At 39.3% G+C, this 14109-nt stretch overlaps 1 protein-coding gene across 1 annotated transcript in view; it reads left to right on the top strand.

The window, feature by feature from the left end:
* The window catches only part of vwde (von Willebrand factor D and EGF domains), a 230007-nt gene that overhangs the window by 148592 nt on the left and 67306 nt on the right, over positions 1-14109 (top strand). The window contains exons 18-21 of the mRNA XM_059972621.1: positions 1397-1616; positions 4797-4940; positions 5077-5250; positions 12575-12733. Of these exons, the coding sequence (XP_059828604.1) occupies positions 1397-1616; positions 4797-4940; positions 5077-5250; positions 12575-12733 (697 nt within the window). The remainder of the gene's footprint in view (positions 1-1396; positions 1617-4796; positions 4941-5076; positions 5251-12574; positions 12734-14109) is intronic.

Genomic DNA, 14109 nt, shown 5'->3' with positions numbered 1-14109 from the left:
GTAAGGCAGCCAGCAGTTCATGTTTATTTTGCAAGTTTAAATGTGTTTATATTAATATCATATCCTGTGGAAATACTTATCCATCATATAATTAATATAATTTTAAGCCAGTAATACGTCATTAAAATTTTAACAAACTACACTAAATATTTTGGATATATTTGTTGAGTAAAATAATTATAATATGGTTTATAACCTGTATTTTAGTAGGACTTCAAACACATGGTTTAAGTTCAGATTGTGTTTATGTTAATGTCTATATATAGAATGTAGCTTTTGGATGTAGATTGAAATTTGAACAGCAAAGTAATCATAAACAGAGTGGTTAAATGCTATGAGTTACTCAGTATTTTAAGCTGGGAGTTGTATATCATTGGAATTCTGTACCATGGCTTCCAATGTTCAAGCAGTGAATATATTAATGAATGAGAAAGCTGACCTCGTATGATCTTATTGGGTGGCGGAACAATGTGGAAGGGCCTGATAGCCTATTTTGTGTCTTTACTTTCTTTTCAACTCTTAGTCCTAAAAAGGTTTGAGTCCAACAAGTTGTGACAGAACTCTGAGGAAATTTTGAGGTGGTGGTTCTTTCCCCTGTGATGGAAACCACAACTACTTGCCAATAAGTTTCTGTTAGAAACACAGGAAGGAAATGGGATTAATCTTCCTGACTACATACCTAGTTTAGAGTTGATTTTAACTTAGTTTCAACATTTTTTTTTGGTTAGCATTTTTTTCATTTAGTGTTCTGCGAATTCTTCCCTAGTAGTTGTCTACCTATTAAGAGTGTTATTAGAAGCTGTTCTTGCCCACCCCAAAGTCCAAACATTCAGAAGACTAATTTCTGCACCATAAAGTGACATTTCTCTTTTCCACATGAATCTGGGTAGTTATTTTATTAAATAATGTGTTACAGATGAACTGAAAATAAAACAGACCATTAATGGAAATTTCAATTTACACTATTACTATTTTTTTCTTTAATATGAGGTTTTAAAATTAAACTGTTCTTTAAATAGTAATAATGTCACAATAACAAAAGAAGTCACATCTTTGGGAGCTGCCAAGCAGTTGAATTATGTACCTCAATCACTATATCAAAATGATGTTTTCTCTCGCCTTTTGTACCTCCTTGCCTCTCTTTTGCTTTTTGTTACGCCATTCATAATGCAACTGCAAAACAATATTTTTAGTGTTAACCTGTGTTTTCATTCATAAATTAATTATAATCTCATCAACTTATAATGCAAACTAAAAAGTAGGATAGAACTGCCCATTTCGCCACAGTTTAATCATTTCATCTAACCATATTACTTGGGAAATTTGAGATGTATGTAGTGCCACGTATAAACTTTATCATACTGTTATAATGTGTAATATTCTGTTTTCTGAATAGGTCACAATAAAGTCATGCAACTGCTTGAATGGAGGGTCCTGCATTACAAATATCAACTTCCCTCCAGGGAGCGGAGAATACCTGTGTATATGTTCGACAGGTTTTGAAGGAAGCTTCTGTGAAGTAAATATCGATGACTGCCAATCCAATCCATGTGAGTTTGGAAAGTGTGTGGACGAAGTCAATAGTTACTCATGTAAATGTCAAGAAGGCTTTCAAGGTAAATAGTTTCTATGCACTGCAATAATCAAAGAAGGTTTATTTTTCAATGTTTGATTTCCTCAGTTTCCAGCTTTCCACAAATTGCTTTTAGTTTCCGATGTTCAATAAAGTTTTGTGAAATAGGGTACAGTGTCTCTGACTGTATGAAGAATGATAAAGCTTGCTGGCTTTTCATTGCTTCAAAGCCTATTTTAGTTAATTAATAGATGAACCAAGCACTGATAGATTTATTAATGGTATTTTTGCCTGGGGGTAAAAAAGAATGAAAATAGAGAGAAAGAAGTGGCAAGCACAGATGGCCAATCCTGACACATGTACAGTACTGTACAAAAATCTTAGACACATTAATTTATAGAGCTTCGGTATCCAGGAATTTTGCACAGTACCGTAGTACTTCTATATATTGCACTGAACTGCACAAAAAAATCTTGATAAATTAGCAAAGACGAGGAAATCTGCAGATGTTGGAAATTCAAACAACAACACACACAAAATGCTGGTGGAACACAGCAGTCCAGGCAGCATCTATAGGGAGAAGTGCTGTCGACGTTTCGGGCCAAGACCCTTCATCAGTACTCACTGAAAGGAAAGATAGTAAGAGATTTGAAAGTAGTGGGGGGAGGGGAAATGCAAAATGATAGGAGAAGACCGGAGGGGGTGGGATGAAGCTAAGAGCTGGAAAGGTGATTGGCAAAAGTGATACAGAGCTGGAGAAGGGAAAGGATCATGGGATGGGAGGCCTCAGGAGAAAGAAAGGAGGAGGTGGGGAGCACCAGAGGGAGATGGAGAACAGGAAAACAACTAAATATGTCAGGGATGGGGTAAGAAGGGGAGGAGGGGCATTAACAGAAATTAGAGAAGTCAATGTTCATGCCATCAGGTTGGAGGCTACCCAGCCGGTATATAAGGTGTTGTTCCTCCAACCTGAGCTTGGATTCATTTTGACAATAGAGGAGGCCATGGATAGACATATCAGAATGGGAATGGGACGTGGAATTCGTTGACAGCGCTTGATAAATTAGATTCTGATATGGGTCTCTATTGTGGAATGAGAGTGGGAAGAGGGTAGGGAGAGGGGATCCATGGTTGGGTAAAGGGGAAAGGAGACGAGAGAGAGTGGGAAGCACCAGAGAGACATTCACATTCAGATTCAAATTCAGTTTATTGTCATTTAGAAATCATAAATGCAATGCAGTTAAAAAATGAGACAACGTTCCTCCAGAATGATATCACAAAAGCACATGACAAAACAGACTACACCAGAAAATACACATAACATTTGGCAATCCCCAATCCAGAGTCTGGAGAGGCTGCTGCATATTAATATCGCGCTACCATCTTAGTGCATTCCCCGGAAAGGAGCTCCAATTCCACCAGACAAAACAAGACCAAAAACTAAAGCTACAAGACCTGCACAAAACCACAAAGTTACAACATATAGTTACAACAGTGCAAACAATAGCATAATTGATAAAAAAAAAAGACCATGGGTACAGTAAAAATAGTCCAAAGATGTTAAAAGACTATAAGTTCAAAAGAAACCACCACACAGTATCCACAAGTCCTCAGGGTCCCGACAGACTTGTCATCCCACGCCAGCGGCAGAAGGGAGTACCCAAACTATGGACTTCCATGGCGCTGACTCAGCCGACTCAGCCTCGCAGACACAGCACACAATGAAAGCTCCATCAGAGAGACATTCTGCAATGATCAGTTGTTCAGAATCAAATGAACTTGCCTGGTGTTTTGGGGCTAGCTGTTTGTACCCACCAAATCCCCTCCCCCACCCTCCCTGCCCTGGCACTCCCACTTGCCACCTGCCCACCACCCCTTCCCCAGCACTCCACTCTCATCATTCTCAACATTGTTTGCTCTGGCCAGATTTACAACTCGCTCACCACTCTATGTTGACAATACAACACTGTACAGAAGTTTTGGATACCCTAGCTATATACATTTATTGTTATCTATTGAGGTACAGCGTGAAAAAGATCCTTCCAGCCCTTTGAGCCGTGCTGCCCAGCAATCCCCTATATAATCCTACCCTAACCATGGGACAGTTTACAATGATCAATTACCCTACCAACTGGTATGCAGAACGTACAAGCTCCTTACAGGAAGCAGTGGGAACTGATCCCGCGTCGTCTATACTGTAAATCGTGCTAACCGCTATGCTACTGTGCTGCCTACTGTACCTAAGATATTTGCACAGTACTGTAGAAAGAAAGAACAAGTGTTTTTTTCCTTCATCCCCTCTTTTTTCTTTCTTTTGTATCTAGACTGTTCAGCAAGTCCAAAAAAGCTCAGACGATTCTGTTTTGCCCAAATTTCAGAGCATTTGCAAAACATTACTTGACCTCCATTTAGTGTCAACCTATTGAAACGTTTATTTGTTCCACCCATTGCCTCCTCCACCTTCTCTGCCACTTTCTTTCCCTCTTTCTCAGTTTTGATGATTTTCAACCCAAAATGTAATTGTTTCTCTTTCCACAAATGCTGCCTCGCCTGAATATTTTTACATTTCTTGACTTTAATTTCTCCAACAAAACACTTGATACACATTTTCGGCAACTGTTGTGATATTCATGGGGCAACTATAATCCTTCGCACTATCTACAAAAGGGTACATTTTTATACCTCACTACTTTCAATTCTGCAGTGAGAATACATTATTGTGAAAGGTGGATGAACCTCCATTTAAGTGTGCAACACTGCCAAATGTTATTTCACCCAGAATTTCCCGTTATTATGATATTGCCATCCTAGAAAGAAAACTTTTAATCAGGAGTAGAGTATCACTGAATATCCCCACCTATGTCTAACTCATTACTGCTCAAAATGAACTTAAAATCAGATTTTTGAATTAAAATGAATAATTCTGTCATTTATGGTATAATGGGCTGCTAATAATCACTGTTAACCACAAATAGGTGATGCTTACTACTGAGTTCCTGGAAGATTGTCCATTGAAGTATGAATGACTTTTGAAGAACCTTTTGGGTGGAGAGGCAGTGGACGACAATGAGAGTCAACAATATAATCTTGTGATAAGTGTCATTATGGATAGATAAATATTTTATCTGTCGTATTTTGAGGGCTATGATTCCATAGGTACAATTGTAAAAATTAGGTTTGTAATTTTTTTTATTTTGCTGTCTCTCCCCTCCTCTGCCACTAGGTCCCAACTGTCAAGAGGATGTCGATGAGTGTGTAGAAAATCTCTGTTTTCCCACAGTGCCCTGCTATAATACATTTGGCTCCTATCGGTGTGGTTCATGTCCTTCAGAAATGGATGGCAATGGAAGTCTGTGCACACTGAAATGTATGTAATTCTTTGATTGTATGTGCAAGTCAACATTATATCTTCATAAACAGATTTTTATCAGTTAGTCAATTATTGTTCTTATACTTTATACTACCTGAATGAATTACTGACAATCATTCCACAACTATTGCAGTAACTGAGGTCTTCAATGAGGACTACGCTTTTGAGGATGACGTTGCTGCAAGAGAAGAGGAGTTGCAGGAGGTGGATGTTGTAGATTATGTTACTGACATAAATGAGATCACAGACACAGGATTACTAATCAATGAGGGTCAGCAAAGTTCCATCATCAACAGCTCTGGCCCTGGCAAGTAATAATCCAACTAATACTATTAATAATGAAGTTAATACCAATTAGGAAGCTGAAATTAAGGTAAAGCAAGACGTTGCAAAATCTGTTGTCAATAGTTTAGTATTATACAGAAGTTTCCATGTCTATAAGGAAAATTGACTGTCCTGTCTGATATAAATACAGGATGCTAGTTTTCCAAACACCGGAGTCCACAGAGACAGGTAAGGTAATCAATAATACACTGCTACCTCTAGAAGATATGCACCTTCTTCTACCACTTCTTCTCATTCAGCCATTGCATCCTCTCTGCAGCAGGGTGCCACCTGTCATGTGCTACCTTTTCTGGACGCATGAGTGCCTCACTGTGTATGTACAATACCTCTTGTTCGGAGATCATTGAAGTATAAATAGAGAAATGTGTCAGAATGAGGAAATGTTTCTTTCAATGGAAATTTAAAAATTATGGTATAATTCTGGTGATAGCATGTTTATTATAATATATTTGGCTCTTACTTTAACTTACTCCAAGTAATTACCCCATAGATGTTGTCTCTTCAACTGAGGAATCTTGACTCTGACACCAATAGCAATCACTTCCTATGTAAATCACGTGGTTGCTCCCTGATTGCCCCCCCCCCCACTTTCTGTCCCTCTGTCCTACGATACAGGTCATTTTTCCTCCTCTGTGTTCCCCTTCAGTTGGATACCCAGATCCAGAATAGTTGCTGGCAGTCCCACATCACACACTGGCACTGGCATGGAAGCTGCCGATGGTGCAGTGATATCAATCTGTCATTACTTCTGACAATTGAAGCTGAGTTGTCATTTATTGTTTCTCTGAACCAATTTTTGAAGGACCCAGATCAAGTGCAAGAAATACAGCCTCATACATTTTCAAATATAGAGATGTGTTGACACATTTAGACTCTTAACATCTTTTCACTTCAAGTCACTGCTTTGTCCTGCCAAACACCATGCTAGAAGTCAGGTGGCAGCGATCTTGAGTATATAGAATTATACAATAATCAGTCAATCTTACTGGTAGTCAGAGAATCATTCCTTTAGCAAAAACTTGACATCTATTTTTAGTTCTGTAGCTTAGGATTTGGAGTAGCCAAAACATACAATATTTGAACATCTATATATTCTAAGCACTGCTTGTTTTTTTTTGTTCTAAGCTCAAATCCTCCCCCACTTGCTAAAATATTCTCTATCCCCTTCAAAATTGTCAGTCTGAAACCACAAATTTTCTGTAAGCTGTCAGAAGGATGTTAGAGTGGTTTTGTTGGCCAAAAAATGGCTCATTTAGCTCTATTAAGCACATGGTGCACACAGCCTATTGGTTTCCCACACAATTATCACTCCTCACAAAAATCAGCTGCATAATTTTCAACAACCTCAATCTAGAGAGGAGCAAACATATAATTTCAAACTGGTGTATCTCATTCCAGATGTACTTCTCTCATTTTGTCATTCATGCATGTGGCTTATCTTGAGCATGATACTTGCGTTGCAAAACACATTTTATAAGAACATAACATAAGAAACAGGAGCAGGAGTAGGCCACCTCACTATTGATCCGCCTCCACAAGATCATGGCTGATCTCGCCGTGAATTCAGCTCCACCTACCTGCCTTTTCCTCAATTCCCTTAATTCCCCAATTCTGAAAAAAAAATCTATCTCTATCTTAGATATATTTAACGAGTCATTGTTTACTGCTTCCCTGGGCAGAGAATTCCACAGATTTACTAATATCAGAGAGAAGCATTTACACCTCGTTGCTGCCTTAAATCTATTTCCCCATATCTTGAGATGATATCTCTTAGTTCTAGTCACATGTAACAGTGCAATTGTCTTTTCTGCTTCTATATTGTCTATCCCTCTCATAATTTTGTTTGTATTTGATCTCCTCTTATCCTCCTGCATTTCAATGAGTGTAGTCCCAGGGTGACTTAATCTGTCCTCACAGGCTAACCTTATGAACGTAGAGGCACCTTTACAAACTCCCACAGCCTCTGGCAACCATGTAATTTCATTCTCTGATGCTGATATGAAATCCAGTTGGAGATGGTGGAAATTTCAGAGAATTATGTGCTTGGGGTGGTAGGTGAGCACAAGAGGGGTTCTGTCCCTGAGAGGATAGGGTAAGAACAAACGTGTGTGAAATGGGAGAGGTGCGGTTGAGGGCAGCATTGATAGTGGAGGTAAGGGAAGCTGCTTTGTATGAAACTTCCACCATCTCCAACTGGATCCCACCACTGAACAGATCTTTCCCTCACCCCCCCACATTATTCACATTATGCTTTCTGCAGGGATTGCTGCCTATGCGACTCTCTTGTCCATTTGTCCCTCCCCACTGATCTCCCTCCTGGCCTTTATCCTTGCAAGCAGAATAAGTACTTCACCTGCCCCCACACCACCTCCCTCACTACAATTCAGGGCCCTAAGCAGTCCTTCCAGGTGAGGTAACACTTCAACTGTCAGTCTGTTGCGGCCGAATACTGTGTTTGGTGTTCCCGGTGTGGCCTCTTGTATATCGGTGAGACCTGACACAGATTGGGAGACTGCTTTGCCAAGAATGTATGCTCTGTCTGCCAAAACAAGTGGGATCTCACAGTGGCCATGTGATGAACTACATATACCTGTCTGGACACGCCCGCTGCTGACTGCTCCTGTGGCTCCTCCCACAGACCCCTGTATAAAGGCGATCAAGGCCTGAGCCCGGCCTCTCAGTCTCCAGGATGTAGTATAGTGGTCACTCACTGCTTGTTCCTTCTTCCAGTTAATAAAAGCTGCTATCTCTCCTTTACGTCTCAGAGTGAGTTACTGATGGTGCATCTGGCCATCCATTTTAATTCCACTTTCCATTCCCATTCAGATGAGTCTATTCATGGCTTTCTCCACTGTCAAGATAAGGTCACACTTAGGTTGAAGGAACAACGCCTTATATTCCGTTTGGGTAGCCTCCAACCTGATGGCAGGAGCATCAATTTCTCGAACTTCCAGTAATGCTTCCATACCCCACTTCACCTTTTCCCATCCTTTTGTCTCTCTCTCATGTTATCTCCTTTCCTGCCCATCACCTCCCTCTGGTGCTCCTCCCACCCCCCCCCCCCCTTCTTCCATGGCCTTCTGTCTTTATCACCAATCAACTTTCTAGCTCTTTGCTTCATCCCTCCCGCTCCAAGTTTCACCTATCACCTGGTGTTTCTCTCTCCCCTCCCGCCCCACCTTTCAAATCTATTCCTCAGCTTTTTTTCTCCAGTCCTGCGAAGGGTTTCAGCCCGAAACATCCACTGTACTTTTTCCCGTAGATGCTGCCTGGCCTGTTGAGTTCCTCCAGCATGTTGTGTGTGTTGCTCGAATTTCCAGCATCTGCAGAGTTTCTCTTGTTTATAAATGATTCTATAGATGCATGATGGAGGGTACATCATGCCTGTTGTGTTTAATGCCAATGCCCAAATACCCATGAATAGAAGTCTTACTGCCCAGTCCATCACTGGCAAAACCCTCCTACTTTTGAGGACATCTACAAGGAGAACAGCAACAATAAAGCCACATCCATCATCAAGGACCCTCACCACCATGTTGTCTGTACACAAAACTACCATCTGGCAGGAGGTACAGGACCCCTAGGACCCCTACCACCAGGTTGACAGTTATTACTCTACGACATTAGACTGCCAATTCATTGTGGATAACGTCACTCACCTCAACTCTGAATGGATTCCACAAGTGATGGACTCACTTTCAAGCACCCTACTACTCATTATTCTCAGTTTTATTTATTCGTTTTTCTATTTTTTAATTTGCACATTGGTTGGTTGTCAGTCTATAGATAGTATTTTATTAATTCTACTATATTTATTTATTTTTTGCAAATGCCTACAAGAAAATGATCTCAAAGTAGTAAATGATGACGTGCATGTACTTTGATAATAAATTTACTGTGACCCTTTGAACCCTCATTGCTGGAATCAACCTGGTGAACCTCCTCTGCAGCACCTTCAAAACTAGTGTGTTTTTCCTTAGGTGAGGAGAACAGAACTGTGTGCAGTACTCCAGGTGTGACCTCAGGAGTAAACTGCAGCTAAACTCCTTGATCTTAATGAATAAATAAATAATCCCCCTAGCAATCCCTCCAGGCAAATTCCATTGCCTTCTTGATAACCTGTTGCACCTGCAAATCAACATTTTGCAATTCATGCATGCGCACTCCCAGTCCCTCTGCACAACAGCATGCTGTAAACTTTCACCATTTAAATAATAATCTGATCTATTTTTCCTTTCAAAGTGGATCACTTTGAATTTACCAATTTTTGATAGACCCTTGCCCACTCATTTAACCTACCTATATCTCTCTGCATACCCTCCATGTCCTCAGCACAATTTGCTTTGATGGTCAATTTGGTGTCGTCAGTAAACTCAGATATGCTACACTTATTCTCCTCTGCAAAATCATTTAATATATGTCATGAACAGTTGTGAGCCCAGATTCGACCCCTATGACACTCCACTCACAACTAACTGCCAACCAGAGAACACCCATTTATCGAACCCTGCCTTATATTGGTTAACTAGTTTAATATTCCTGCTATTACCCTCAACTCCATGAATCCTTATCTTAAAGATACGTGTTTTTTTTCTGTGACACCTCATCTAATGACTTCTGGAAGTCAAAAGGATACGGCATCCACCTATTCTCCTTTATCCACTGTATTCATTATGGCCTTGAAGAACTTATGTTGAATCTGTGCTGTGTCTGTATGATGGAACCAGTTCTTTCCAAACATCTCACTGTTTCAAAGGTTCAAAAGTTCATTTGTTATTAAAGTATACAACTCCTAAATTCCTCTTGTCCAGATAGCCATGAAACCAATAAAGAAAAGAAAAAGGCAGTGTGATTATCAACCCCCAAATCTCCCTCCCCCAACACAAAAATACTGAGAAAGTTTGGGCATAAAACACACAGTGCAAAAAGCATAAAACTGGGGGGAGAAAGGTTCACATTGCAAGTCTACTTCCAAAATATAGCAAACCTGGGCACCATTCTCCCTCTCCATAACAGAGCAATTTCACCAACAGCTAAAAAGATAGTCTCCCACTCCATAGCAAAGCAATCTCACCAGTGATAAAAGGCAGGCAGCCAGTTTTTCAATCTCCCTCATCACTTTAATCAGCAAACGATAGAAACTTTAATTGGCAAAATGGAATCGCATGTCGAATCGCAGCCTCCTCGCCACGAGGTTCCTGCTGGAATCCTCTCAGAGACTGCAGAATGCTGAAACATCCAAATGATCTCCAAACTGCAAAGCACAGGCTTCAACAGTTCCAGAATCATATTCCTGATTAAAAACAATTGTAAAAGACTGAAAAGAAGTGAAATTTAAGATTTCATGATCTGTCCAGAGGATGACAACTGAAGGATGTTGTATGCAGGTGCCACCTTGTGCGAAGGATTTCTTAATATTTCTTCAAAATGTTAGCTTCAAATGTTTTCCTGAATGTAGACGTTAAGGTAACTGACCTATCCTTCTTTAAACTGTAATTTGATAATCACTGTCTTTCAATCTGCTAGGACCTGCCCAGAACCCCCAAAAAATGGTAAGTTAGTATAAAAGCGTCTACTATAATTTCCGCCATTTTTTCCAGTTCCCTGGGATACATCCTGTCAGAATAAGGTGACTTGTCTGCCTTTAGGCCTACTAGTTTGCTCATCACTATTTGTTTAATGACAATGATTGTATCAAGATCTTCACCTCCCACCCACATCCATAGCACCTCTCTTTGGCAAGTCCTTCCAACACCAACACAAAATAGTTGTTCAAGGCTTCTGCCATTTCTACATCACCCAATATTAATTCCCCTTCCTTCTAAGGTACTGGCATTCACTTTAACCACCCTATTCTGCTTTATATAATTATAAAAACATTTATTATCTGTTTCTTTTAATATTTTGTGCTAGTTTACTTTCAGCATCTAACTTTCCTTTCCTTGTTGCTTTTTAAAGCTTTCCCTACCTCCCAGCTCCCCACTACCTGCAATAACTTCATATGTATGAACTTTCAATTTGATTCCTTTTTATTCTCTGAGTTATCCAAGGCTGGCAGTCCCCACCTTACAGTCTTTGCTGCATACAATTGCCCTAATCAAATTTCTACCTATGTCCACTAATTTCATAGTACTACCAGGTTTCCCCCACTATCCGAAGGTAGACTGTTCCTATGAAACCATTTGCAAGCCGAAATGTCATAAAGCGAGGAAGAAATTGCCATTAATTTATATGGGAAAAATTTTTGAGCATTCCCAGACCCAAAAAATAACCTACCAAATCAAACCAAATGACACATAAAACTTAAAATAACACAAACATACAGTAAAAGCAGGAATGATATGATAAATATACAGCCTGTATAAAATAGAAATATTGTATGTACGGTGTAGTTTCACTTATCAAAATCGGGAAGACAGCAGGCCAAAGTCGATTTGGATAGAAAAAAAATCGGCATGTACACGCATACGCACACAACTGCCTGCACAAGGCTTCGCAGTCGTGATGGTCTTTCTCGGGGTAACACATGCATAAAGCGGACATCTTTTTTTCGTAAAAGTGAAAATCCTCTGTTTAGCAAAAACAGGTACTAATGTAGGTCTTTTGTAACAGCGAGTTGTCGTAAAGCGAATGCTCGAAAAATGGAGGCCACCTGTACTTGGTACTCATCCTACTTACACACTACTAGTAACAATGTAGTAACACATATCTCTCCATATTAACACATAACTGTTCCTCAAGCAGTATAGATCCATTCTTTCCAGATAATGAATTTGGCATGAAATGAGCCTAATACATTGGAATTTGCTAATGAAAGGAGATAAATATTGTAGGGACTCAATTTCATTAGGTAGAATTTACCGAGACTGTTGAGGATTAAGTTTGCCGTATATGTTATGTGTTACGTTGTACATTATTGTGTTTATCTCTCTCTCACACACACGCACGCACGCACACACACACACACACACACACACACACACACACACACACACACACACACACACACACACACACACACACACACACACACACACACACACACACACACACACCATTCCTACAACACAAACATTTAGGGCCACAGTCAGGTTAGAATACTTAATTATGTATTTTCTGAAGTTAGAACTTTTTTTTAACAGGATAGTGATGTTATTTGCTCACAGCTTCATACCTTCTGTATGTTCAGTCAAAGCTACGAGCACTATTCATTTGTTGGATTTTGAATATTTATCTCCGGGGCTTTTTAGTTGTTGATTGTAACTTTTTACTTTGTATGTTTTCAGTTCATATCCCTACTTTCCGAGAAGGATGTGCCAGTAAGCCTTGCTTTGCTGGGGTACAGTGCTATGACCACATACCACCGGAGGTTGGATACACATGTGGCCCATGCCCATCGGGATTTCATGGCAATGGCCATTGGTGCACCAGAACTGATTTTTCAGGTAAGAGTTTACGCTAATGAAGTAATTACTGCAAGTAGTGACAGACTCCATTAGCTGTGACCCCTATTAATAATAATTCTTTCCAATGGTTTTATTAGGCTGGCTGTGATAGCTAATTAACACATGTACAAAGATGAATAATGTATCTTCATTTATAGCATTTCAGAAGTGACTAAAATGTTATTTTTAAAGGAAGCAGTAAACAACTGTCCAGAAGATTCCAGGTTCATTTAAATTTAGGCAACTTATTATTATTAATTTTTATTATTATTATTATTATTATTATTATTATTATTATTATTATTATTATTATTATTATTATTATTATTATTATTATTATTATTATATAAAATACATAATATAATAAAATTACATAAAACATAATAATAAAAAATTCAGCCCTTGAACTTTCCCACCCACCTGGCTTCACCTATCACCTTCTAGCTATCCGTTTTTTATTCTGGCATCTTCGCCCTCTCTTGCCAGTCTTGATGAAGGGTTTCAATCCAAAACGTGAACTGCTTACTCATTTCCATAGGTGCTGCCTGACGTGCTGAGATTATGTTCAGCATTTTGTGTGCGTTGCAGATGTTGGAAGCCCAAAGCAGACTTTGTTGTATTTATATTTTCCTCAATCCATTAATTGTGTGGATCAACAGTACAACCTGGAAGAGTGGAACTGATTTAACTGGGATGGCAATTAAGCTGTGTAATCACACTACAGTAAACAATATTAACTTTTACAGAAATTATGTTTAACTATTGTTCCCTCATTGCATGATTTTTTCTGGGGAAATTATTCTGGCTGTTATGGGAAAATTGTAATGTATTTACTTCTATATTGCCTTTCAGCAGACACCTGTATTTCCTGAGTAAATTGATTCTGGGGTTCAGCAGATTGTTCTGAATTATTTGCTCATTCCCTTTTCTGTGCCATTGACCTGCAGAGTATTATCTACAAATACTCAGGCATCTGAAGTCAATATTCATCTTCTTTTTACACTGCACTAGGGATAATTCGCAGTAGGCATATAACCTAGAACCTACAGTTTTAGCATAGTGAAGGAAACACATGCAGTAATTGGGCAAAATCCATACCCAGGACCTGAGGACATGATTGAAACCAAGTTGATGGAATTGTGCAGCAAGAGCACTGGTGCTGTTCCACCATAATGTTCAATAGTTAATGCACTTCTGCATTGAAAAAATGTAATGGCTATTAGAGATATCATGAGCATGGAGAAGATTAAATGCTATAACATTGTGATCAAAACTATTTTCTTTCAAATATAGAAATGTCACAGAGGGGAACAAAAATCCATATTGATTTACGCTGTTAGGATTAAATCACAACTTTGGATTATCCTTTCCTGAGA

This window comes from Hypanus sabinus, chromosome 6 (genome assembly GCF_030144855.1).
Source record: "Hypanus sabinus isolate sHypSab1 chromosome 6, sHypSab1.hap1, whole genome shotgun sequence".
NCBI lineage: Eukaryota > Metazoa > Chordata > Chondrichthyes > Myliobatiformes > Dasyatidae > Hypanus > Hypanus sabinus.
This window is presented reverse-complemented; position numbering and strand designations above follow the sequence as displayed.